General features: G+C 43.4%; 1 protein-coding gene across 3 annotated transcripts in view; it reads right to left on the reverse strand.

Annotated features, from left to right (window-relative positions):
- Positions 1 to 17,205, reverse strand: part of SEC23B (SEC23 homolog B, COPII component) — a 29,891-nt gene extending 12,686 nt beyond the window's left edge. The window contains exons 1-12 of one of the 3 annotated variants that reach the window (XM_084850760.1): positions 17,120 to 17,205; positions 16,033 to 16,096; positions 12,398 to 12,633; positions 8,858 to 8,915; positions 8,140 to 8,226; positions 7,741 to 7,977; positions 7,527 to 7,612; positions 6,719 to 6,863; positions 5,480 to 5,638; positions 3,634 to 3,749; positions 799 to 922; positions 279 to 359 (exon numbers count right to left, since the gene is read on the reverse strand). In XM_084850760.1, the coding sequence (XP_084706886.1) occupies positions 279 to 359; positions 799 to 922; positions 3,634 to 3,749; positions 5,480 to 5,638; positions 6,719 to 6,863; positions 7,527 to 7,612; positions 7,741 to 7,977; positions 8,140 to 8,226; positions 8,858 to 8,915; positions 12,398 to 12,618 (1,314 nt within the window). In that variant the 5' untranslated portion in view covers positions 12,619 to 12,633; positions 16,033 to 16,096; positions 17,120 to 17,205. Of the gene's footprint in view, positions 1 to 278; positions 360 to 798; positions 923 to 3,633; positions 3,750 to 5,479; positions 5,639 to 6,718; positions 6,864 to 7,526; positions 7,613 to 7,740; positions 7,978 to 8,139; positions 8,227 to 8,857; positions 8,916 to 12,397; positions 12,634 to 16,002; positions 16,097 to 17,119 lie in introns of all 3 variants that reach the window. The other 2 variants (XM_084850761.1, XM_084850758.1) reach the window with 2 other exon arrangements.
- Positions 17,206 to 24,296: the final 7,091 nt, after the last annotated feature.

The raw sequence follows: 24,296 nt of genomic DNA on the forward strand, positions 1-24,296 counted from the left end.
ACCCAGTTCAGACAACTAATCTCACTAGAGAATGCCTCATCTCTTGACAAAGGTCACATAACGTACTCTTCCCTTCTGAGGAAGGAGACAACCAACAAAACAGTATTCCTGGAGGAAAGTAGAAAAAGATATCAGTCACACCCTCACTCCTTCCCAAAGCAGCAATTTCATGTTTTCATATCCTCTAAATAACTGAATACACATGCCACAAGTTACTGCACTTCCCTCCCACAAAAGATCTCCACACACACACACACACACACACACACACAACTTACGTTTTCAGAAACACATGGCCCTTTGGCATTTAGGGATACACATGGTCCAATAGCTCCAGCAATCTTCAGCTCTCTAGAAGTCTGAAGTCAAAAGAATTTCAAAGTAAACCCAAAGCAACAGCCATGCCTACTGGAACCCTTGAACTCCCCTCAGCAGCTACACTGATCACAACCTGATACATCCTCCCACCCAAGACTTCCCATTTTAGGACTTTGAGCTCCAAAGAATAGGCAGACTGGAATCCTGAAGTAACCTGTCACTATGTGGTTCATTTCCCCTTAAAACTGTGAGCACTTCTGTTAAGAAGGGCCGTTACCCGCTGTTGGTTGGGAATGGTGCACTCCACCCCACCATGAGAGAGCAAGGAAGGAGTCTTGATGGAATAGGAAGTTCTCTTTGGAGTTGGCAGCTACAAACACTGGCATACATGACCAATTCCTTCCAGGTTGGGAGAGTATAACTGTAATACTTGACCAGTTGCCCCTGAACCAAGATAAAGCTAGTGTCTGTTGCACTTACCTTTACGTCTAAAGTGGCCCCAAATGCCATTCGAAATTCTCCACTGAGATCTTTGCTAAACACTCTCTGAAAAGTCTGCTTGAAGAGAGAAGTATTGAACGAGTCCCCCATCACCATGTGACCCCTGAGAAGAGAAAAGGGTCAGTGAAATATTGGCACTGAGTGACAAAACTTACATAATCTATCTTTCTCGCTTCCCTTTCATGCCAAATACTAAGGGAGTCTAGTCTGAAAGTGTTTCTGTTCAGCAGCTAAAGCAGCAAACTAGCTCCAGAGGGAGGGAGGGAGGGCACCAAGTGACTTGAAATTAACTTACCAACTGCAGAGACTGACTCTCATTTAAATCAAGGACAGGGATGCAATGCTGTTAACTATAAATGATTATTAAATTCCTGTCATCAAGACAGGGGTAGGTGGGGGGAAAAAAGGTATGCAGAGAAAGGGGCCATATATTGCAGGATACGACAATGTTTTACTCTGTCTCCCCCTAGCCCCTTAGCCCCTGGGTTCCTCCCAGTGAAGACCCCAGGCGCCCTAGTATCAAGGGCAGAGGGCACATTTTACCCCCATTCCCCATGTGGAGGGACAAGCACAACATTTTAACTTGTCTCATAGGACTGAGTTACATGAGAGAAAGTAAAGGGACACTATGGGTTGATTTGCCTGACATGAGAGCCCACACTGGGTCATTTAGCCCATGATGAACTGCAGACCAGTCAGTCTGACATCAATCCCTGGGAAAATTCTGGAGCAGATCATGGGGCAATCCATCTGGAAGCACCTTGACAACAATGCCGTGATTACTCAAAGCCAACATGGATTTGTCAAAAACAAGTCCTGCCAGACAAATCTGATCTCATTTTTTGATCAAGTAACCTCCCTTGTAGACTGTGGGAATGCTGTAGACATCATATACCTCGACTTCAGCAAAGCTTTCGACAAAGTGCCCCATGATATCCTGATGAGCAAACTAGCTCAAAGTCGGCTAGATGAAACAACGATCCGGTGGATCCACAGTTGGCGACAGAATCGGACTCAAAGAGTGCTTATCAATGGGACCTTCTCAAACTGGGGAGAGGTAACGAGTGGGGTACCGCAGGGCTCAGTCCTGGGCCCAGTGCTCTTCAACATTTTTATTAATGACTTGGAGGAGGAGGTGCAGGGAATGCTGATCAAATTTGCAGATGACACAAAATTGAGTGGGATAGCTAATACTTTGGAAGACAGAAACAAAATTCAAAGTGATCTGGATAGACTGGAGCGCTGGGCAGAAAACAACAGAATGACATTTAATAGGGACAAATGCCAAGTTCTGCACCTAGGAAAAAGAAACCAAATGCACAGTTACAAGATGGGGGATACGTGGCTCAACCACACTACAAGCGAGAAGGATCTTGCAATTGTTGTAGATCACAGGCTGAATATGAGCCAACAGTATGATGTGGCTGCAAAAAAGGCAAATGCTATTTTGGGCTGCATTAAGAGAAGCATAGCTTCCAAGTCCCAGGAAGTACTAGTTCCCCTCTACTCAGCACTGGTTAGGCCTCATCTGGAGTACTGTGTCCAGTTCTGGGTGCCACACTTTAAGAAGGATGCAGACAAACTGGAGAGGGTTCAGAGGAGGGCAACAAAGATGATCAGGGGACTGGAAACAAAGCCCTATGAAGAGAGACTGAAAGAACTGGGCATGTTTAGCCTTGAGAAGAGAAGACTGAGGGGAGATATGATAGCACTCTTCAAGTACTTGAAAGGTTGTCACAGAGAAGAAGGCCAGGATCTCTTCTTGATCATCCCAGAGTGCAGGACATGGAATAATGGGCTCAAGTTACAGGAAGCCAGTTTCCGGCTGAACATCAGGAAAAACTTCCTGACTGTCAGAGCAATACGACAATGGAACCAATTACCTGGGGAGGTGGTGGGCTCTCCCACACTGGAGGCCTTCAAGACGAGGCTGGACAGCCATTTGTCAGGGATGCTCTGACTTGGATTCCTGCATTGAGCAGGGGGTTGGACTCGATGGCCTTGTAGGCCCCTTCCAACCCTACTATTCTATGATTCTATGAGGCTGCTGTGCCACCACCATTTTGCATATCCAACCCCTGCTCAGGGGTTGTCACGTCATACGAACTTGGCGAGCATGAGTTAAACAACCCTCACATAACCCTAGAACAGACCATGGGTTATACAAATGTTGTTCAATCCTTGCATAACCCACGCTCACTAGGTTTGCACGACATAACAACTGCTGAGCAGGGGCTGGATATGCAAAGTGGTGCCCGCAGGCGCCGTGTCATGCGAACCAGGTCACTGTGTATATGTCTGGAGAAGGGGTTTAAACCTGCCCCAATGACTCACGTTTCTCAGGGAAGTAAGTTTGTTCCCCTATTTGCAGCTTTGCCAATTGCAGCCTTTTTACTTTGTCCTACAGAAACTGCTGGGCTGCCACTGAGAACCAAGTCTGCTCCTGCCTGCGCAGCCCCGCCTTTAGCTCCGTTTCTAACAGTCCAATCCTATGCATATCATACGCATATTCAGCTCCCTATTGAATTCAATGGGGCTTATTCACAAGTAAGTGTACGTAAGTTTGTGGCCTTAGTTATGCTAGACTATAACCATAGCATAGCACAGAAAAGGAGCCCAGAAACTGGCAGACGACTGTATGATGACATAAGTATTGCAGTGATTCCGCTCGGAAAAACGCTCCCGCTGAAAACTTGCTCTTCCTTGTCCTGAAAGAAATTGGCAGGTTGTAGACCCTGCACTAACCAACCAATCTATTTGCTCTCCCTCATGAAAAGAGAGAATGAACCCCCCTGGTGAGGGCTGAGTACATACCCAGTTAGATTTGCACAGCATTTCATCTCCAGAAGGCCAGTCTGATCAAGAGCACAGGCATAAATATCAATGCAATGTCCATTGGCAGCTGTGCGATTAGCCAATGTCTCATAATGCTGTGGAAAAATAACAAACAATTTGATGACACATTTTACCATAATCCTATGGCATGGCCCCAAGGCACATGATTCAGCAACTTTTCTAAAAGCTAAGGAGATCCAAGTCTGGTTAGTGCTTGGACATGATGTATGATGCCTTGAGCTCCTTGGAGGGAAAGCAGGATAAACATGCAATATAATAAGGATAAAGGCCAGAAAATGGCTACCCAAGAGCCTTAGCAAAGGTCCTGTGCTGTTCTAGAACATCCATGAACCTTTCAACTTCACAGAGTCAGTGTAGCACCAACAGAATGGATGAGTTTGAGGAACATGAAAGGGCAGTTTGGGAGCAAGAATAATATAAACAGAGGCCACTGGGTAGGAGGAGCTGCATGCCAGGGGTAGGAAGTAGGAGCTGGGCCTGCAAAAAGCCTCAGGCTAGGGAAACCAAGAAGGCCCCCACAGACTACAGAAATTAGGGAACAGGAAACTAAGGGGCTAACGAAATGGGCAAAATAGGCTGTGAGTTAAACAGATGACCCTGAGACATGGAAAGACCCAAAAGAAAGTAAAGATGCTCGGAAGTGGAGGCCAACGAGACAGATAGGCTAGAGGAAGCAGTGTCACACAGGACCTAAATTCAGGGGAGCCATTTGGGGGTAGGTAGAAATAGATGTGGAATATTGAGCACACAAGGCAGCTGAAGACTGGGAAACTGAGCCAGGAGTCAAAATGAGGCAAAGCAGGTAGCAGGCTAAAAAGCAGTGGCCGGGGGAGCGACTGGTGGAGGAGACGTCAGTGCCATGAGAAAGAGAGGGCAATGACAAAAAGGTGGCAGGAGGGAGGGTGTCTGAAGGAAAAGCTTCACAGATGGCCTAAGGATATGAGGGACTGTGGTCCAGAGCCAGCCATGGGAGCTTTGGAGATTGGAAGACTGTAGACCAGAGAGGCCAAAGCAGGTTTGGGGTTGATAAAGGGAAGTGAAGAATTTCAGAAACTGATTTGAGGTAACCAGCCAAATGTTTTGCTGCAAATTTTGTGTTTTAAATACCATAAAAGTATATACATTTAGGACAAACTAAATGAATGATGAATGTGAATGCCATGCAACCTCTGGCACCAGCTGCTACCAGGAGCATAAAGTTATCTGGGTTTAAACAGGTAGAAATACCACGCTGGTGTTAAGTTAACCCATAAAGGCTTTAGAGAGCACAGGATGTGAACTTGGTAGTAGGTTATCCCAATATTATCTTTGCACTGAAGCAACTGCTTACCCCAGAGCATTAGGGTTTATGCAACAGCCTTTGAGGCAGAAGTAAAAACTACACAGGCTTAGCAAAAAGAAGTAGGGGAAGGAGAGAGAGTAAGGGAAGTTATGGTCCTCAAGTGAGCAGCTGGTACAATAGACATAGCAAATGTTTTCAGGCAGGGTGTTCTCGAGATTGAATCGTTGTAAACCGCCCAGAGAGCTTCAGTTATGGGGCAGTATAGAAATGAAATTAATAATGATGACGACGACGACAACTTAAGCTACTTCATCTTGCATTAAAAATATTTTAAAGGATTACTCAGGGGAAAGTATGGATTTGATCTAACTCTTTGACTCCAAGGCAAACATTTCCCATCCTGTATCAACTTCAGAAAAGTTCCTCAAACTATATATTTTAGAGGAAAACCAATCTTCAGTAGAACCTGTGAGAAAAATTATTTACCCTTACAGAGAGAATTTAAAGCATACCAACCCCTACCTTCATAGCCTTCTTCATGAAGCGTGCATTATCTTTCTCTATATCATGCCAGGAACGGATGGGGGTTTTCAGCTCATCGCCTACCACCATGCCTGGCCCTTGAGTTGGGGGACCTCCTGTAAACAACATTATTCTGGCCCCAGTATTTGGAAATGTCCCCTTGGAGGTGAGAAAGAAAGGGAAGAACACACACAAAGATCAAATCAATGTCTGACAAGTAGTGAGCAGGTGCCTATCAACCTTGTGGACAATGTCTATCCCACTGGGAATGTTGGTTACCTCATCAAGAAAAAAGGGGAGGGGGTCCACTCTAGCTTATTTCAGTTCCATACAGCCTTTAACATTAGGAAAGCAAGAACTGCTCATGCGACATTATCACCGCTCCATCCAGCCGTAATTTATAATGATGGAGAAGTAAGGCAAACACAAAGAAAGCACTTTCAACATGTCATTTTCAGATAACAATTAACATTGTTTCTCATACATCACTAGTACTGAAGTATCTTATTTCCAAAACAATTTTTAGGGAATAATGAATGTTATTTAAAAAAAAAAAAAAAAGTATGTTGAGCATTTTGGCTTATTTCTACTACAAAGAGGACCTTCAGCTATTATACTGCTCTCTGTATTCAGATCCCAGAGCAAAATTCATACTGAAATTGCTAAGGGATATACCTGACGATGACGATCAAGCTAAAATTATATATCTGCTATCTGATTTCGATAAATTCATGATGGACAGAGTTGTGAGATTTGCAGTGGCTGCTCAAAAACTGAGAACTTTTGTTGAGTCTAATATGGTAAAATGTAATGATTTAATTTGTTGTTTTGGTGTAGTATTTTTATTTTACATTTACTGCAATTATAAATTTAAAGTATTATTTTTAATTTTATTTACTCTTGGTTGTATTTACTAGATCCCTAATGGGTCGTCGGGGGGTTTACTTATATAAAGACATGGGTTTTTATATTTTAAACTCTTAATAGATGTTTGTTTTAAATTTTATTCTTTTCTAGAGTTCATATATCTATGTGCTTCATAGGTTTTTTATGATTAATGGATAGAGTTGGAATATGTATGTAGGTATATTCTTAGTTGATACGACCATGATGGTTGAAACAACAATAAAGCAATTATTTCCACTACCACTTAAAATTGTCAGTGAAATTTCAGTGAAATCTAAAATTGTCAGTAAAATTTATATGACCACTTAAAATTGTCAGTGAAAGCAAAGATACCTCTAGTAACCCAACAGCAATCGACAAAGCTACTCCAGTGGATCGCAGGGGTCTCTTTCCTTGAGTGACTGGCCATGGGTCCCTTTGCAGTTCTCCTAGAAGATCTGTCAGGTTCATGTCAATTTTGTGAATTGGTTGCAGAAATCTACAGGAATTCAGAAGAAAAGTATACAGTGCTTTATGCTTTAGAGAACCAACTTGACTGTAAAATTCTCAGGCTGATTGCGTTCCTATCTTTACTACTCAAACAGCAATAAATACAAGCAGAAGCAAAGCAAGTTGAGCGCTGCAGAATATGAACTGCATATACCCAAATACAGAGAGAACCTACAAGAACACTTTGCACATCTGCTCTAGCCTATGAACACTCACACCACAATAAATCTATTATTGAAATACTCCAGGGGACCTGCTGCTTTAGTATGTACCATGAGAACACAACAGAAAATAAAAGTCCACATGACAGGAAGGAGAGATACACTGAACACTACTAGAATTCGCAAATCGTAATTTCCAATGAATTCACATGTTCTCTGTTTGACTATTTATTCCACATTAATGACAGAAATTCAATGCTAATCTTATGTCTTTTGAAATTGTAGATGCACACTAGATAAAATTTGTAAGAGTGGCTACTTTGCTTGTAAATGCCACTCACCCCCGAATACATATATGAGAAGAAAAGCAACTACTTCAAACAGCCAGAAATGGACACATTCAATTAATGAAGTGCTGGATTTTTGGAAGCCCCATGCAAGCCAGCCAACTGCATTCTCTGGAATACAGTTTGCTTTGCAAAGCTATATACCTGCTTGAAATGAGAGGCTGTTCCTGAGGCTGATGAAGTCTTCCTTGCTGAATAGGCACAGCAGGCCTTGTAAGACCCAACATATCCTGCCAATCAAAACACACATTAGAATGGGAACGGCCCAGGAGAGTGCACCTTTAAATAATTTTGGGAGGGGAAGACAGGCAATCAGAAGGCCAGGTCAGCTTCTCATAAAAGGCAAGGTAAAAGATACCTGTATTTGTTTTGCTGTTAGATCCTTAGTGCCTCTGAAAACATAACTTTTGGAGATTCCTTCACAACTCAGTTCATGAACCTGGACCATTCTGCCAAAGGTAATCAACCCCACGAGAGCATTAGGAGGCAACAAACTCAGGCACATCTGCAGAGACTCCTTCAAAGCCTGCAAGTCCTCCTCTTCCAAACATGTGTCCACCACATAAAGAAAGATCAGAGGTGTCTGAGGACCACACTTGTGTGAGAGAAAAATATATACATTTAATACATAAAATTATGTACAATAGAAGACCCTAATTTCCCCTTCAAGAAAACCATGGTTAGAACACTTTTAAGAATACTGCCACAGGGATAATGAATAGAAGATGGAGTTCAAAAATGATATACAAAGGATTACCTGGACTATATATTCAATTGTGGAAAACTGTGGCATAAGCTCCGCTGGTTGATTCACTTCAGATATGCCTGTGTATGCTGGAGGAAACTGGGGCAACACACCAAAGATTAGGACATATGTTGAAAGACGACAAAGTTCCTTTATAAAGCAATATAGGCAAGCATTTTTATTTCAATAAAAATGGTACCTGACCTTTTTCAAGATATGATTTATTACTGAACTGCATCTTGAGAGTGGAGTGCTGAGCAGACATAAAATGAAAGCAGACGAACAGCTCTAAATCAGTTTGCCTGTTGTATGCTTGGAAGCTCAAGCCACACTTATGGTTCTCAACTATGATGATCACAAACCACAGCCTGGCATGGTTTGAATTAAGCTGCTGTTGTCTAATAAGGGTATCACATCATGATGGGCCAAGTCCATAAAGACAACCAGAAGCGTGGGAAATACAGATGGCAAAGCAAAACCCATTGCATCAGCAACCTTTAGCTTCTATCTTGGTGAAATGTAACCAAGAACAGGAGACATTAGTAGCATGTCAGTGCTTTCACACCATACATTAGCAAGCTGTGCTGATCTAGGCAAATGGGAGAGAGCCACTGGAATCACTTCAATACCAAAAGGATTTTAAAAAATGTTCCTGAAGATACTGAAGGGAGTTGTGGCCCTCCAGATGTTTTAGCCTACAAGTTGCCCACATAGAATTTTTCACACTCACCTGGTTTCGCTGAAAGCAGAAGTTACAGGCCCAAAGCTTGGCTCGGTAATCAACTTGACTGTAAGAAAGTAATATATAAAAGCTGCTAAAATCAAATTTTGAAACTAAGACCCTGCATTCTAAGCAAACAGAAGTCACAGTGCTCAATTTCTCTCTCCAAGAATTGGCATTAGGGTTCTGATACATATCCTCAAGGTAAAGGTATGACATGAACAGAACTCTTACAATATTAAGAGAAAATTGCTACTACTAATAGTATTGCCTCATAAAAGCCAACGTCAATTTCCCCACTTAGTGTCACTAACAGTAGTACACCCAACTATTCATGATTAGGCATGGGTACATTTCTTCATCAAGGAGACCTATTTTTGATTGGGTTCTGGCAAGTACTATACTTCTACCTTATGGCTTCTTTGCATCCGTCAGGCCACATGTGCTTGCTCATTCCTTTTTCATTTATCTACAGGATCACAGGCAACAGTATGTACTGCCAGATGAGTTCCCTTATATTTGACTTGTCTTAGGAGACAAACAATGTTTTTGTGGCTCAAGGGCCAGATGCAGACATACAATAAATCAGGGTTTGGGCACTGGGTGACAGGCTTGTATTGCCTCCTCCCTTCCCATGTGTGAAAATTCTCTTCCAATCCCCTCTAGCAATGTTCAGTGTTACGTGGGACCTGGGTTCTTAAAATGAGTTTTGAGATCATACCTGGGTTCTTTTCATATATAATGGTAAACTCAGATTTGGGGGAGGAGACGAAATTCGCAAACAAAAGGAAAGGGCAGGGTGGGGACACACTCAATTTTGTGGCCAGATGTCTAAATCCCAATGAATTGTACATCTGCATTTGGTCAATGAGGTTTATAACATCTGAAGACCTGATCTCACAGGCTGTGTGCAGAGCTATCTCCTTCCCACCTGAAAGACTACTGGCCCTTTGCATTAATCACTTTCTCTCAACTGGACAGTGCCAACACAGCAGTCTTCACTACGGCTTCCCTTCGGCTCCTCGGACAATAGAAGAACTGTTTCTAAGATTTGTGAAGCCATAACACTTGGTGTCAGTATTGCAAGAGACAACTATTTGGAATACTGTGTTCAGTCCTAAGCAAACGAAGACATCCAGATCAGCCACTGCAAATTTGAAAAGCATGAAAGCAGCGAGACAGCAAATTCATGTTTTTTTCAACTTGCCTTCTTGTTCTGGAGCCTTGACATCATGTTTTCACAATTCTCTTTACAGGACTAGAAACCTCTTCCACCCCAACCTCACGTAAAGCTGATGCTCTCAGGATTCGAAGGGCCTGCCCTGCAACCCACAATGTCAAAGTTCCACATGCCTAATCCAATTCCTATAGCACTATTTTTCCTGTACCACTTTTGACCATAGAACCTGTTTTATAGTTCTGATATGATTTACTCTCACAACCACCTTTCAAAAAAAATAGCTAATTTCCCAAGGCCAACCATTCTGTTTCATGGGGCTCACTTTTCAACCTGGAGCTTCAACTACAGCACAGTGGCCAAATATCTAGCTGATGCAACTATTTCTCTCAGAACAGACAGTCTAGTTTTGAGGGTTTGACACTTCTGTCACACTCTGCCTGGCTTACTTGCTTGAACCATTTGTGTCTGAATTCCAAAACACATCCATTTCCCTCTGGCACGTTGGTCACGTCAGTTTATGAGCAAAGCAAACTTCAACATGAATGGGTCATAAGGCAATATCCACATGTCACAAAGGTGTGTCTGTTAGGCAGGGTGGATCGATTTATATCAAGGCAATTTAAATCAATGATTTAACTTTAACAAGAAAAAAGACCAATTTAAATCATTGGTTTAAATCTAGTTTCCCACTGATACTTCTTCATGTATTTCCTAAACAACGGTGCAAATTTCACCACTAAACCATGTTCATTTATAACAAGAGTATTATTTGTTTTACACTGTTGTTTCATTCCAACAACCAGGCCGTGCATCTATTCGTATACATTTTACACACTTTCCTTTTTTACTAATTTGGGGAATGTCTTTTAACATGTTTCCATATAGGGTCTTCCGTATGATAATTTATGACATTAACTATGAATATAGGAAGTTAGCCATTGGTGAATCTTGTCTTCTTTCCAGTGTTGATCCTTTCTGCTTCATTCTGCCTTATCCCAGCCCCTCCCTCATAAAAACAAAGTAGCAGAAAAAAATGAAATGCCCATGACTGAGAAGTCAGAAAACAAGGTTTTATATTTACTGGCCAGATTAGAGCATTTTATTTTCATCAGGTGAATATGAAATGCCTAGGTTTCCTAGGCCAAAGGGTTAATATTGATATCTAAGAAACATCAGCTTGGTTCTTCACTTACACAGTGACTCCTCCTTTAACCCATTGGCCACATTTGGAGGTCTGCTAAACCACAATGTGAAGAGAATGAGCCACAGCAAGCCTTGGGTTCACCAGCTTCTCCCCTCCCCTCTCCTCTGCCAGCACAGCCATGAAAAAATCAGAAGCTTTTACTTCCAATTTCAATTAGCCACAATTTAGCATGCTGTCCAAATTCTAAACAGTAGTTAATGTTAACTATGGTTTGTTTAAATAAGCCAGCTTCATAACACATGTTTCAAATAACCCAAAGTTAACATTAACCATATTTTGTCAGTTCAGATGACACAACAAGCTGCAGTCTGGTAAAAATGTACACGAAAGTTTCCAGTCTCATTGGAGGATGAGGGGGGAGTGAGTATCCTTCACCAACCTGGTACCCTCCAGATGTTTTGGACTACAACTTCCAGCATTCCTAACCACTGGCCATGCTAACTAGGACTGATGGGAGTTGAAGTCCAAAATATCTGGAGGACACTAGGTTGGGGAAGGCTGGTTTAGCATGATGTCCAGCCCAAGCCATTGTATCTGGTAGATGACTCAGGGGCTGTCCGCATGACACGAACATGCTGTAAGGCTGTGGTGCGTGCTGGGCACATGCGGCAGCCATTTTGAATATGCAACCCTCACTCGGGGGTTGTTGTGTTGTGAGAACCTGTGTGTCTGGGTTATGTGAGAATTAAACAACCCTCGCATAATTCATGCTTGCTGGGTTTGCACGACACAACAACTCCCAAGCAGGGATTGCATATGCACCCTGGCGCCCACAGGCACCGCAGCTCATCACAGCTTAAATAACCCACAACAAGCCGCAGCATGTCTTCCAAACCTGGTTACTGATTCAGTTTAGAGATTAACTGTATGGCTACCATGCTTATATTCAGATTTAAACATTAACCAAGTTATTCTTTAAGAGAAACTTAGTATTTACATTTTTAAAAAAATAATCACTTTTTATCACTGTATTGTTAGGAATACTTGGACATGGAAGATCCTCCCATTAAGTCTATCTTTACTTGCAGAAAAATTCTGCAAAGCTCAAGACTGCATCTAAGTTTACTAACGAAATATACAGCCACCCACCTATCCAAAACCCAAACAAACCCACATTACAGCTGTTGCTTCTCTGTGAAACAAAATACATTAAACAAATCCATACCAAAGTGGATTGAGTACAGTTTTGCATGTTGGCCTACTGCACAGCACTGGCTCATACTGGACAGGAGGCAGGTCTAATCGTTCTTTCAAGGGTGTTAGCAGGCAGGCCAATGGGACAACCATTCTTGTAGCCTCCAGTCTGCTGGAGGGCCATACGTTCCAGCTAAAACGCACTCCATCACGCTCTTCATTTTGTTGAATAAACTCTAGGTACGTCGCCATAGAACTGCAATGTTTCTGCAAAGACAGACAAGTTTCTTTATGAATATTTGGAGCCATTTCCATAGCAGCCATCATAAGTTTCTTCCCATCAATTACACTGGCAACTCATTAATATGTAACATGTATTCAAAGGTATTCAAGGGCTTTGATATGAAGTGGTGCAAAACAGTGGGGTCTGTAAGGCACATGATACTGATCTACTGCTAAAGTTCAGTGGGTCTGACACAACCCATCACACGGTAGCAGTAGGTAAGATGCCTTCTCAGTGGTGGCACCCACCCTTTGGAACACTCTCCAATATGTGGTTTGAGAAGCAGAAACAGTGGCAAGCTTGAAATGCCTCTTGAAAACACACTTGTTCACACAGGCTTTCCCTGAGCTGTGGGAGACTCTATTACTCCCCTCTTTTATTGTGTTGTAATGTCTTAAATTATTTATTCTTTTATCTTGTTTTTATATTGTTATACCCAGCATGGCTGGCTGGGCATGCTGGGAGTTGTAGCACTTTTTTCTGTCTAAACATACATAGAATTGTGCTCTAAGCAGTATAAAAGTATTATAAATAAAACAAATTTTAAAATAACCTGGGTTGAAAAGTGCCTATAAACCATACATAAACCATTCTGGAGATACAAGTGCCATAAATAAATAAAAGTGGCAGAGGCATAAATCCCTAGCCTTCGGGTTTAAGCCACCACATGGTATCAGTGTTTTTTAAAAATAAGCATACCTCCCCAAAAGAGAAGAAACGTGGAAGAAATGGAATACAAAGGAGAGGCAACCTAAAGCGGGTGGTTAATTGAAAAGGTCAGTCAGCAGAATAAATGACATTGAATGTTCCATGTGCTTGAATTAGAAATGATCTTTAAGACAATGGAATCTGAAATGTCTTATAATGGTAATTCCTTTGCGCATTTAACTGTGAAAACATCCTCAAAAAAACAGACATCTTTCAGAGTAAGAATTATCTTTATTAGAAATTGATATTAGATCTCATTACCCCAAAGATAGCTACTAATCACAACAAACATTGGCAAACATTCCAACGTATCAGGAATGTAGAAGTAGTTGTAAAACATGGAATAGCAGTGCAGTGCGGGGGGGCGGGGGAGTGAATTGGATGCTTCACAGCTAAAATAGAACACAAGGCCGTCTAAAGAGGCCTCCCATGAGATCATTAAGTCCAGGGTCTAAAATTACCTAGCTGCACCGCTGGGAAAAATACATACTGGGCTCATAACCTTTTCATCTGACTTCCCTTTGCAAAGTAGGGCATCAAGAAAACAAGAAGGCAGAATCTCAAAACAGAAGTAGCCACTCTATTTGCATAATTCCACTTCCTGGCCTCAACTTGTTATATGCTTATATTATAACAGAAGCTTAAAAATGAATAGGAACATTATTTATTCACCTAAAAGTGGAGACAGCCATTGGGCAGCCCACAAAACAATTTAATCTGCCCCCTGGCAGCCCCATCAAATTTTGATCAAGTCGAGATTAAACATTTGCCCACAGGATCATTTGCAAATAAAAGACAATCGATTTCAAAAGCCCTGCACGGGAAAGGTATTCCACACTTCAATGTTCTCTCTCTTTGGGGGTTTTGTATGTAATGCCTACTCCATAATTACGAAGCCCTTACTGGTAGGTAAAGCCAACTAGTAAATAGAGCTGATTCGTTGTGAAGATGTCAGTTTGTGCACCAAAATACACTTCCAGCTTTCAGACCACTGAAAGTTGCTTCAGATAGTACTGAGCCAGCTAGTCTTATAAATAACTGCATAAGATCAAGGATGTGTTGTGATCATAGAATCACAGAATAGTAGGGTTAGAAGGGGCCCACAAGGCCATCGTGATCCCACACAAGTCCCCTCCTCCAACACTATACTGTTCATGCAAGTTGAATACCAACACAAGGAGCTTCCAAAGGTTTAGCTAGCTCTACATTAAGCTTTCATATTTCATATTGTTTTATGCTGCAGTTGTAATTTTTGTGAACCGCCCAGACAGCTTCGGCTATTGGATGGTATAGAAGTAAATAAATAAATATATTTCTCTGGACTAATTCTGTCTGGGCAACAGAGCATCCCCCCCCCCCCCCCATACACACACATGTTGGCCATCCCTGACCTGGAAGAAACCTCAAAACAAGACAGAGAAATAGGGCAGGACTTTCAACTAGAGAAATTTTGCAGTTATTTCCTATCCAACATTGAGCCACTTTGTTCTCCAAAGAAATCATGGGCCAGACTGGCAGACAGGATTCATCAGCCTCCCTGAGTTCAGAGGAAAACTCTGCCTTCCTTTTACAGCACTCCTAACCAAACCTGCCTCAAAGTCTCACTGAAATCTATGAGACTTAACTTTTGAAGAAACATGGCTAAGATTGGGCTGCAAAAAATGCATCCGCCAACTGCCCTTGAATACTCATGCCATGTATCTTTGTAGAGATCAGACTGTATAGCAAGACTCAGTTTATCATCATAAGAACTGCCTTTCTGGTTTGTATCAAAGATCCAGCTTGCCCAGAATTATCTTTCTAACAGTGTCATCCAGGCTTATCCCCTGAGAAAGTTTATTAGCACAGCATGAAGGCAAATGGCCTTCCCTGGCTGGCTGTCCACAATATTTGAGGTACATTGCGTCTAAAGAAGGAAATCCCATTTAACTATCCTGCCTGATAGCCATTGGAACACCTATTAATTTCTACTATTAATTTGCCCAATCCTTTTTTAGAAGCTATGATTTAGGCTAGTGGCCAATAATCAGATCTTGTGGCAATGAATTCCATAAGTTAATTACACGTTGTGAGATGAAGTGCTTCCTCTTGTCCATGTGGAAAATGCCCCAGATCAGTTTTATTGGGAGACTCAGAGTATTATGAGAGAGGAAGGGGAGAAAGTTTCCCTATCCCTTTCTTAAGGCTTAATTTGGCAGGTGGCTAGGCTGTGTCTGAGCTGTACCACTTCAGACCACAGATGGGGGATTCCTAAGACCCCACATGAAAGAGTTCCTTGCCCACAGAAAACCAGCATGGCAGGGTGAAGGTCTATTGTTTGTATTTCCTATAGCTCATTGCTCATGTTTTTTGTGCATCACTCCGGTATTTGGAGGGAAGAAGGGTGGCACAGAAATATAGTAATACATAAAAAGGCAAGGGTAGCGCTCTTCTCTGGTCTGGAATGAGGAGTGTGCAGTGAAGTGGCCAAGTTTGCCAAGGACACCAAATTATTTAGGGTGATTAAAACAAAAAGAGATTGTGAGGAGCTCCAAAAGGATCTCTCCAAACTGGGAGAATGGGCATCCAAATGGCAAATGTGGTTCAATGTAAGCAAGTGTAAAGTGATGCACACTGGGGCAAAAAATCCCAACTAAAAGTATAACCTGATGGGATCTGAGCCAGAGGTGACTGACCAAGAAAGAGATCTTGGGGTTGCGGTGGACAGCTCGATGAAAGTGTCAACCCAGTGTGCAGCTGCTGTAAAAGAGGCAAACTCTGTGTTAGGCATAATTAGTGAAGGAATTGAGAATAAAACTGCCAATATCATGCTGCCTTTATACAAATCTATGGTGCAACCACATTTGGAATACTGGGTACAGTTTTGGTCACCACGCCTAAAAAAAGATATTATAGAGCTGGAAAAAGTGCAGAAAAGGGCAACTAAAATGTTCAAGGGGCTGGAGCATCTCCCCAGTGAGAGAAGGTTACACCAGCTGGGATTGTTTAGCTGGGAAAAAGTAAGGGGAGACATGATAGAGGTCTACAAAATTATGCATGGTGGGGAGAACGTGGATAGGGAGCCATTTTTCTCCCTCTCTCAGAATACTAGAACCCGGGGTCATCCCATGAAGCTGATTGGCGGGAGAGTCAGGACAGATGAAAGGAAGGACTTCTTCACACAGCGCAGAGCTCAACTATGGAATTCGCTACCACAGGCTGTAGCGATGGCCACCAACCTGGATGGCTTTCAGCGGGGGTTGGACAAATTCCCAGAGACGGCTATCAATGGCTCCTAGTCCTGATGGCTATGTGGTACCTCCAGTATCAAGGGTTGTGAGCCTACGTACACCAGGTGCTGGGGCACATGGGTGGGAGGGTGCTGTTGCGCTCGTGTCCGGAGAGCGGGTTTCCCATGGGCAGCTAGCTGGCTGGCCGCTGTGTGAACAGAATGCTGGACTACATGGGCCCTTGGTCTGATCCAGCAGGGCTCTTCGTATGTTCTCCCTGCCATGCTAGTTTTCTATACGCAGGGAGAGGGGTTCGGAAGAGCAGCGCCTGAGGCCCCTCGTGCAGTCAGAGGAAGTAAAGGCCAGACTTGGCCACATCGGAGAGGACCAGGCCCACGTGCCGGTGCCGGTGCCGCTCCCCCCGCCCGCCGAGCAGACCCAGGAGTCCGTAATGTGGCCCCTCTGCCTCTCCCCACCTGCTGGGGAAATATCAACGTTTAACAGGGGAGCAGCAGTAGGCCTCACCCACCCGCTCACCCGGCCAGTTTTTTACCCCAGCGATGCTCTCCTCTTCACAGGCTTCGACCGGCTCCCGACGCCACACCGCACCCGCGCCGGGAAGGACAGCTCAGCGGCAGCGGCTCGCCCTGAGTTAAAATGGCGGCAGCGACGGCGCCTCAACCATAGACTCGAAAAGGGTGGGCTCGTCCACGGCGCCGGCGCCCGGGCTGGTTGCGAACGCCGCGTCTGGCCTCCGTGCCCGCTTCTCTGGGCACGGAAGTGGAAGCCGCCCGCAGGGCAACGACACGGCCTTGTGACGCCTCAGGGCGCAACCCGGCGCACGCTTAGGCAGAACAACGTCCTACAACTCCCAGCATTCCCCAGCCAGCGCAGATTGCGCCCTTAAAGACTTGGCTCTTCTGTTTCGTGGACTACGGTCCACCTCATCAGATATATGGAGTGCTGCGGAGAGTTGCGGGGGTTTATGCTGTGCAGGTGGCGGTGTCGATGTGTCTGTGCAGCCACTGAAGTGAGAAAGCCATTCAGTGCAGAACGGGACAGTCACATTATTACCCAGTGGTCGTTTACAGCGCAGTTGTCGCTGGTGTCACAAGCATCGTGGCACAAGCTAAGCCAACCAACACATGGAAGTGTGATAAAAAAAAATCCATTCCCCGATTCAAAATATAGAACAATAACTTCAAAAAGAACCAGGAATTCATCCGTACACAACTGCACATCCCTCTTCATTTTTCTTATTTCTATGGCTTTCATTAGCGTTTCGGATATTGGCCACGGCGTCGTCCACGTCGCTCCCTACGCTGGTGACGTGCGTCATGCCTCTGTTTCCTCCTCCGCTGGTGAATTGCCCTTTTCCAAAATGGCAAACGGATCTACCGAGAGATTAATGTTCGGAAGGCTGAGCGATAGACTTCAGAAATTAGAGTGATAATTCCTTTGATGCAGGTGATACTTCCACAGTTGTTGGGCCGGAGGCGGGGAAATGACAACTGCAGGATACAGCTGTGATTGGAGGAAGCCGCTTCTCATTCCCCCCCAACAAAAAGAAGGAAGCAAAGGTCAGAGAGGCCATGCTCTTCCTAACTAAGGTCTTGCAAACATGCAATCCTATGCATGTTTAGACTGAAAAAAGTCCTACAACTCCCAGCATTCCCCAGCACAGAGTTGTAGGACCTTTTTCTGCCTAAGTACGCATAGGACTGCGCTCTTAGTGTAGGAAATGGGTGGGCACATTTAGTTTTTAAATATTCGTTAAACAGTTATTGTCTCCATACTGTAGGTAGGGTGAGGCTGTGAGAAAATGACCTACAATCATCCTGCAAATGTAATCCAATTTTGTTTTCTTCACATTGCAGCTTGGGGGGTGAGGACTAAGGAACAGCCCTGAAACATAGTTCAGAGTTAGTCTTCCCATGTTGCAGGTGGCTGAGGAATGAGCGGGTCATAACCACCATGTATCCTGATCTCTACTCCACATATCTATTAGAGAGGGCTGAGAGGATGATTGTCACTTAAAACATCTCTCCAATAAAGGCTTTGACAACTGTCACCGTTCCAGTCGTTATTGATAACATATAACATTACAGAGCAACATCATAGTACTAATAACCACTCAGAGTGCTTTGGCTATTGGGCGATATAGAAATGTAATAAATAAGTAAATAAAATACTTCCAGCCAACTCATTCCCAAAGTTCAGAATAATAGGAAAAGCAATTAACTACTAGTTCATGAACAATACCATGTAACTAGTGTCACAGTATCTGTGCATTTCTAAGGCGGATACCAAGAAGAGGGACTTTTCTGCTGTGGCACCCCAATTGCGGAATGAGCTTCCTAAAGACGTTTGCCTGGCGCCTACATTGTACTCTTTCTGGCACCAGGTGAAGACCTTTTTATTTTCCCAGGCATTTTAGCATTCTAGTCTTTTAGCTCTGTTGTTTTAAATGTTATTGCATTTTTAATCTCTGCATTGTTGCTAGGTTTTACTCTGGCTGTACTTTTATACTATAGCTTTAAGCTATTATATTTTATATTGTATTTTGTGGTTTTAATTTTTGTGAGAGAAGCAAAATAGGTGTAAGGAAGCTTTTAAGAATATTTTTTAATACAATGACTAATATAACATACGAAGTGTAAAATACATTTTAAAAATAACATAAACATCATATAAAATTTTAAAAGAACAATGAATGAACAGTCCTACATTTTACATACATACATAGTGACAATACTGGTTTCGAAAAAGGCTATACTGATACAAAATATACAAACCCAAATGCGTTTCAGCCTAACAGGTCTTCATCAGCGGGAAGAAATAGAAACCATAATTATGGCCCTTAATAATAAATTCAAAAGATTAAATTCTCAAAATGGAACCAGTGAATCTTAACTACGCAGATTCTCTGTTTCTCATCCTGTGGTCAGTATCTAGATGCATGAAGGGGGAAGGAAAGCACACCATGCCCTCCTGCACCAGAGAAGAACAATCCTCATTTTTAACCACGTTGAATCAGGGGAGGAGGGTGGTGGTGGGGGGGGGGTTCTCCAGTCAGGCATGGCCTTGTGAATGGCATGCTTTTGGGGCATGTCCCATGCACAGGCAAAGGGCTGTCTGACTGTGGAGATGGGCCAGTGGTACCTTTCCATGAGAGTTGGGAGAAATTTCCAGTCAACAAGAACCAGGGGGTGGGGGTACTCCGAAACTTTCCTGTGGAATGTGCCCTTGGACAATGTTTTCTAGCATATTCTGATATGGGGGAGAATTGGGAAAGATTAGGTTTTAAGTTTGTTGCAAATTAACAGACCAAAAAAGGTGTTGAGCCTCCAAACTGATTTTGCGGGGAGCTCATCCTGTCGGACTCTGGGTTCAATGACTCACTTGTTCGGTGACTCACTTGTCTTGAATCTAATTTTTATTTGCTTAATCTTAAAATGATTAAAAGGACAATGGATGGTTGAACATTATTTATTCACCTAAAAGTGGAGACAGCCATTGGGCAGCCCACAAAACAATTTAATCTGCCCCCTGGCAGCCCCATCAAATTTTGATCAAGTCGAGATTAAACATTTGCCCACAGGATCATTTGCAAATAAAAGACAATCGATTTCAAAAGCCCTGCACGGGAAAGGTATTCCACATTTCAATGTTCTCTCTCTTTGGGGGTTTTGTATGTAATGCCTGCTCCATAATTATGACGCCCTTACTGGTAGGTCAAGCCAACTAGTAAATAGAGCTGATTCGTTGTGAAGATGTCAGTTTGTGCGCCAAAATACACTTCCAGCTCTCAGACCACTGAAAGTAGTTGGATGAAGCTATTCTGTTGCTTGATTCACTCCAATCACTCATGTACAATGCTTTACCTGTTGGTTTGTTTTAGTATTACCCCTGATGATGAAGAGCTATGTATAGCTCAACATTTATTGGTTTCCAGATATTAATTCTTGTAATACGTCTACATGTGCTTTCAATTAATGACTTTGTGCTTTAAGAAAACTAAGATTTGTGGGGAGTGAGAAGAAATTTAATGAACTCTTTTTGCACTAGAATTTCTTGGAAGCTGGGGCTTTTTACTTACTGTGTGCCTTTAACAGCAGCATGATATATAGCTGAAGCTATCCCCAACACTTAGGCCAAATTAAATGTGTATAACAGACTCTCTCTGGGTTGCAGGTAAAATGCAGCATTTAACTGTGGAAGTGAAAGAAAGTGTGATTTCCTCTTGTGTATTTGCGCTATTCAGCTATTCCACAGTGCCACCTAGAGGTTATGTAGTGGAAAAGAAGGAAACGCTCTTTGTGTAGCGCTTGGATCTCAGTTCTGCGACAAAACCAAAAGCAGATATAGTGGATTAACAGCCAATTCATAGTCTAGTGTAGAACTCTAAATGTATATGTTTCCTTCCCCTGCACTACGCTGGAAAAGCAGGTGGTGTGTGTGCGCGTGTGACCTAACAGAAAAACAATTAGAAGGAAAGGATTGTGCATTCCCTCCACCTTCACTGCTCCTCTGTTTTGCTGCCCCTCTTCAGCTGCTTTTCATTTAAAGATAAGGTAATCAAAAGACTGTTTGGCCTTTATCCCCATCCTAAAGCTTCACCTGGCCGTTACATGTCCTACATTTCTGTGTGTTGGGCTGCTGTTAATGACTCAGGAACAGGGTGAGGAAAAAAAGGTGGCAACCTTATGATGTGGGTCACGACCATTAAAATCTCACTTTACATCTTTTCAGTTAATATGCTATCTTTCCTCAATGACAGAAGATTTAAATGCGAGCCTGCGAACATAGTCAGAATCTTCATGAGCACTTCAGAACAGCTGATAGAACATCACTTCTGATCTTTCTGCAGAGAGTGATCTTTATGCAGAACATAAGCTTGTTACAATTCATATTTAAGCTATTAAGCATAATCTTTTCCAAGGAGTATTTTCTACATTAACACATAAGTGCACAATGCTGATGTAAATAGTTTACGCTCTTTATTGCAGGATTTAAAAAAAAAATGTTTATCAGCTCATACCTGAATATTTGCCACCCACTGCTGAACTGCCTACTGAGTCAAGGACTGTGTGCCTGTACAAAATCTGCTAATGGCACTACCAGCTGACTGTGGAGCTCCTGCCCTGAAAATGCTGCTAATGTTAAGTGTGAAAATAAAAAATAATAGGAAAGTGCTAGGATATTGTACATGGCAGGCAAAGATAGAGGACTGTGTGAGGCAGTTCTGCTTGTCTACAGAAGCTCATGTACTTGGCTCAGAATCAATAATCTTGCTGCCATATCTGTCCACAAAATCGAGAAGGCTTACTTCTACAGCTTTGCCGCTTTCTCAAAAAACTGCCCTCCACCCTGGAAGGAAGCTGCAATGCAGAACTAGAGCTTGTGACCATCGCCAGAGTACTGGGACAACCAATCCACCCCGCCAGCCAAATGGCAGATATTCCAGATGGCCTGCCTCTTTAGGATGTGCACCATGTATCTAGAAACATGTTTACACTGGTTGTGGGACTTGTAATATTAAATTTTAATTATACTCATTTTTCTGTTTATAAGCAAAATGTTAACCATTTTGTCTGGAGAGGTACTGACCAACTAGAATATTACAGCTAGGTCAGGATTTTATCCTCCTGGTTCGTTGCCAGAAATACAGAAAGCAAAGCCAGTAAAAACATTGTGTTACCAGCTTCTACTGGGCCCAAAGAAAAATGCTTGGCTACTGAAACTACATGTCCTGTAGGACACACGTGAACTGGATCTCCTGGGGTTTTATGAAATGTTAATAGCAGCCAGGGCTCCCCACAACTATTTGACCAAATAGCAGCTTCCAGGGACCTTTCGATCAGAAAGATGACATAAGGGGAACAGGTTAAACTCCCTCCCCAAGCACCGTTGTGTCAGGTTTCCCGATCCCCCCAGCACACACACTCAGGCAATCTGACATTGGACACCCAAATCAGTGAGATTTCTTTATTGCAGGGAATCCCCCAGCAAAAGCTTAATGGTTACACTCTTCAGAAATCATATAGCTGATGGTCGGTAGCTATAGGCTCTATGTAATTCCAGAACAGTTCAAAGCTAAACACTGCTACCGTGACTGAGATCCTCAACATGGTTTCTCCGTTGCCATCTCCACAGTTCTGAACACAAGGGATGGGACTCTGGATTCCTGGGTACCTAACCCAGACAATCCTTTCATGGGGCTCCAACCCCAGACATGGGCAGGGAATGATTCCTGGAATGAACTCATCAGGCAATCAGGGGATAACTTCTTGAAAGGCCTAAACAACCCACACCCATAGAGAGTCCAACTATGAATCTATTGTTGATAACTCTAGGCTACATGGTCAAGGCCCATCAAGATCAAGGCAAGGGCATACCCACACACGCAAGGAGTTCCAGGCCACCGCGTTTGCATTGGCAACTCCACGCTGCATGAGTTCTGGCAGAGGGAAGTCCAAAAGTGGTAGATCAAATCCAGCCTGCTTTACACTGGGCTGACTACAAACACAGGCACACAATCCACAGCAACGAGAGTTCAAGTCTATGAAAAGCCTCACAGTACTTTTCATGTCAAGTCCTTAACAATACAAAGTTCTGGTCCATGTGCAGAGTGCCTCCAAAAGCCCAGACGATGATGGATCCAAACAGAGAAGGCTTTGGGCAATGAAGACGAGATGTTCCTAGCAAAGGCTCTTTGCCTTTGCATCAGCTTAAAAGGGAAAGCGTGACTGTAGGACACCCCTTCCAGATCCCTTGACAGACAAGGGCCTTTAGCCTTTCAGCAAGGCCCCTGTCTGAACAAGGCGGCACTGCTCAGCCCTCCAGCAGTGACACTTCAACCTGGGCAACCCTTCTGTAAACCCCACCCCACCTCTGTCAGGTTCTCAAAGACAGCTCCCAGCCTCCCTAGGCCAGACCAGCAGGTGGGCAGGGAGTCAGGTGACTCCCCCTGGCTCTGCGCTGAGAACACTGGCAGAGATGAGCTCACACAGACTGACATTCCAGAGGTTGAATTGGCCCAAGCCCTTCCAGGCTACAGCTAATCAAATCCTGGCTATAACCTACAAGGCCCACTGCAGTACTGAAGCTGGGCCCTGACACTCTGTCGTAATCTGAATTGGGGAGGGGGGAGCTCTGTATCTATCTATTTAATGGGGGAGATGTTGTTCACGGATCTCCCATAACATGCCTACTTTGATCCTTATGAACACAAAAACTGCCTTGTTCAGTCAGACCAATGGGCATTCCTACATGCTTTTATTGCACGCTCATGACTGGCCACTTGTGGAAGTTAGCAGGTCCTTTACACAGCGTCATCAGCCTCCAGGACATCTCCTCTGCTTTTCCCCCTTTATTCCACTTTCAAAAAAAAATCAGAAGTAAACTGGAATAAACCTTAATGGCGCAATATCGGCTATATGAAATGCTGCTGTTGCACTATAATTCAGCCACTACGTGGTGCTGTTTCATTGGCCATATAGAGCATTGCCGTCCGAGAAGGGAAGTTGTCAATTCCAAATCATGCGTTCGCCATTTAAAGGGGCCCGTCGTAAACCCAGAAAGACTCCAGAAGAAGAAAGCCCTGGTAAGGATGCGGGATTTTTGCTTCATGTAGAGAAGCCCAGTGCATGTCCAGTCCAGCACTCTTCGCAAGAATCCGAGAAGTCGCTGGACTGCGGGAAATTAGCTAATGGCCCACCACTGCAGCG

The sequence above is a fragment of the Heloderma suspectum genome, chromosome 4 (genome assembly GCF_057233095.1).
Source record: "Heloderma suspectum isolate Gila_16-S chromosome 4, 16-S_ref, whole genome shotgun sequence".
Classification (NCBI taxonomy): Eukaryota; Metazoa; Chordata; class Lepidosauria; order Squamata; family Helodermatidae; genus Heloderma; species Heloderma suspectum.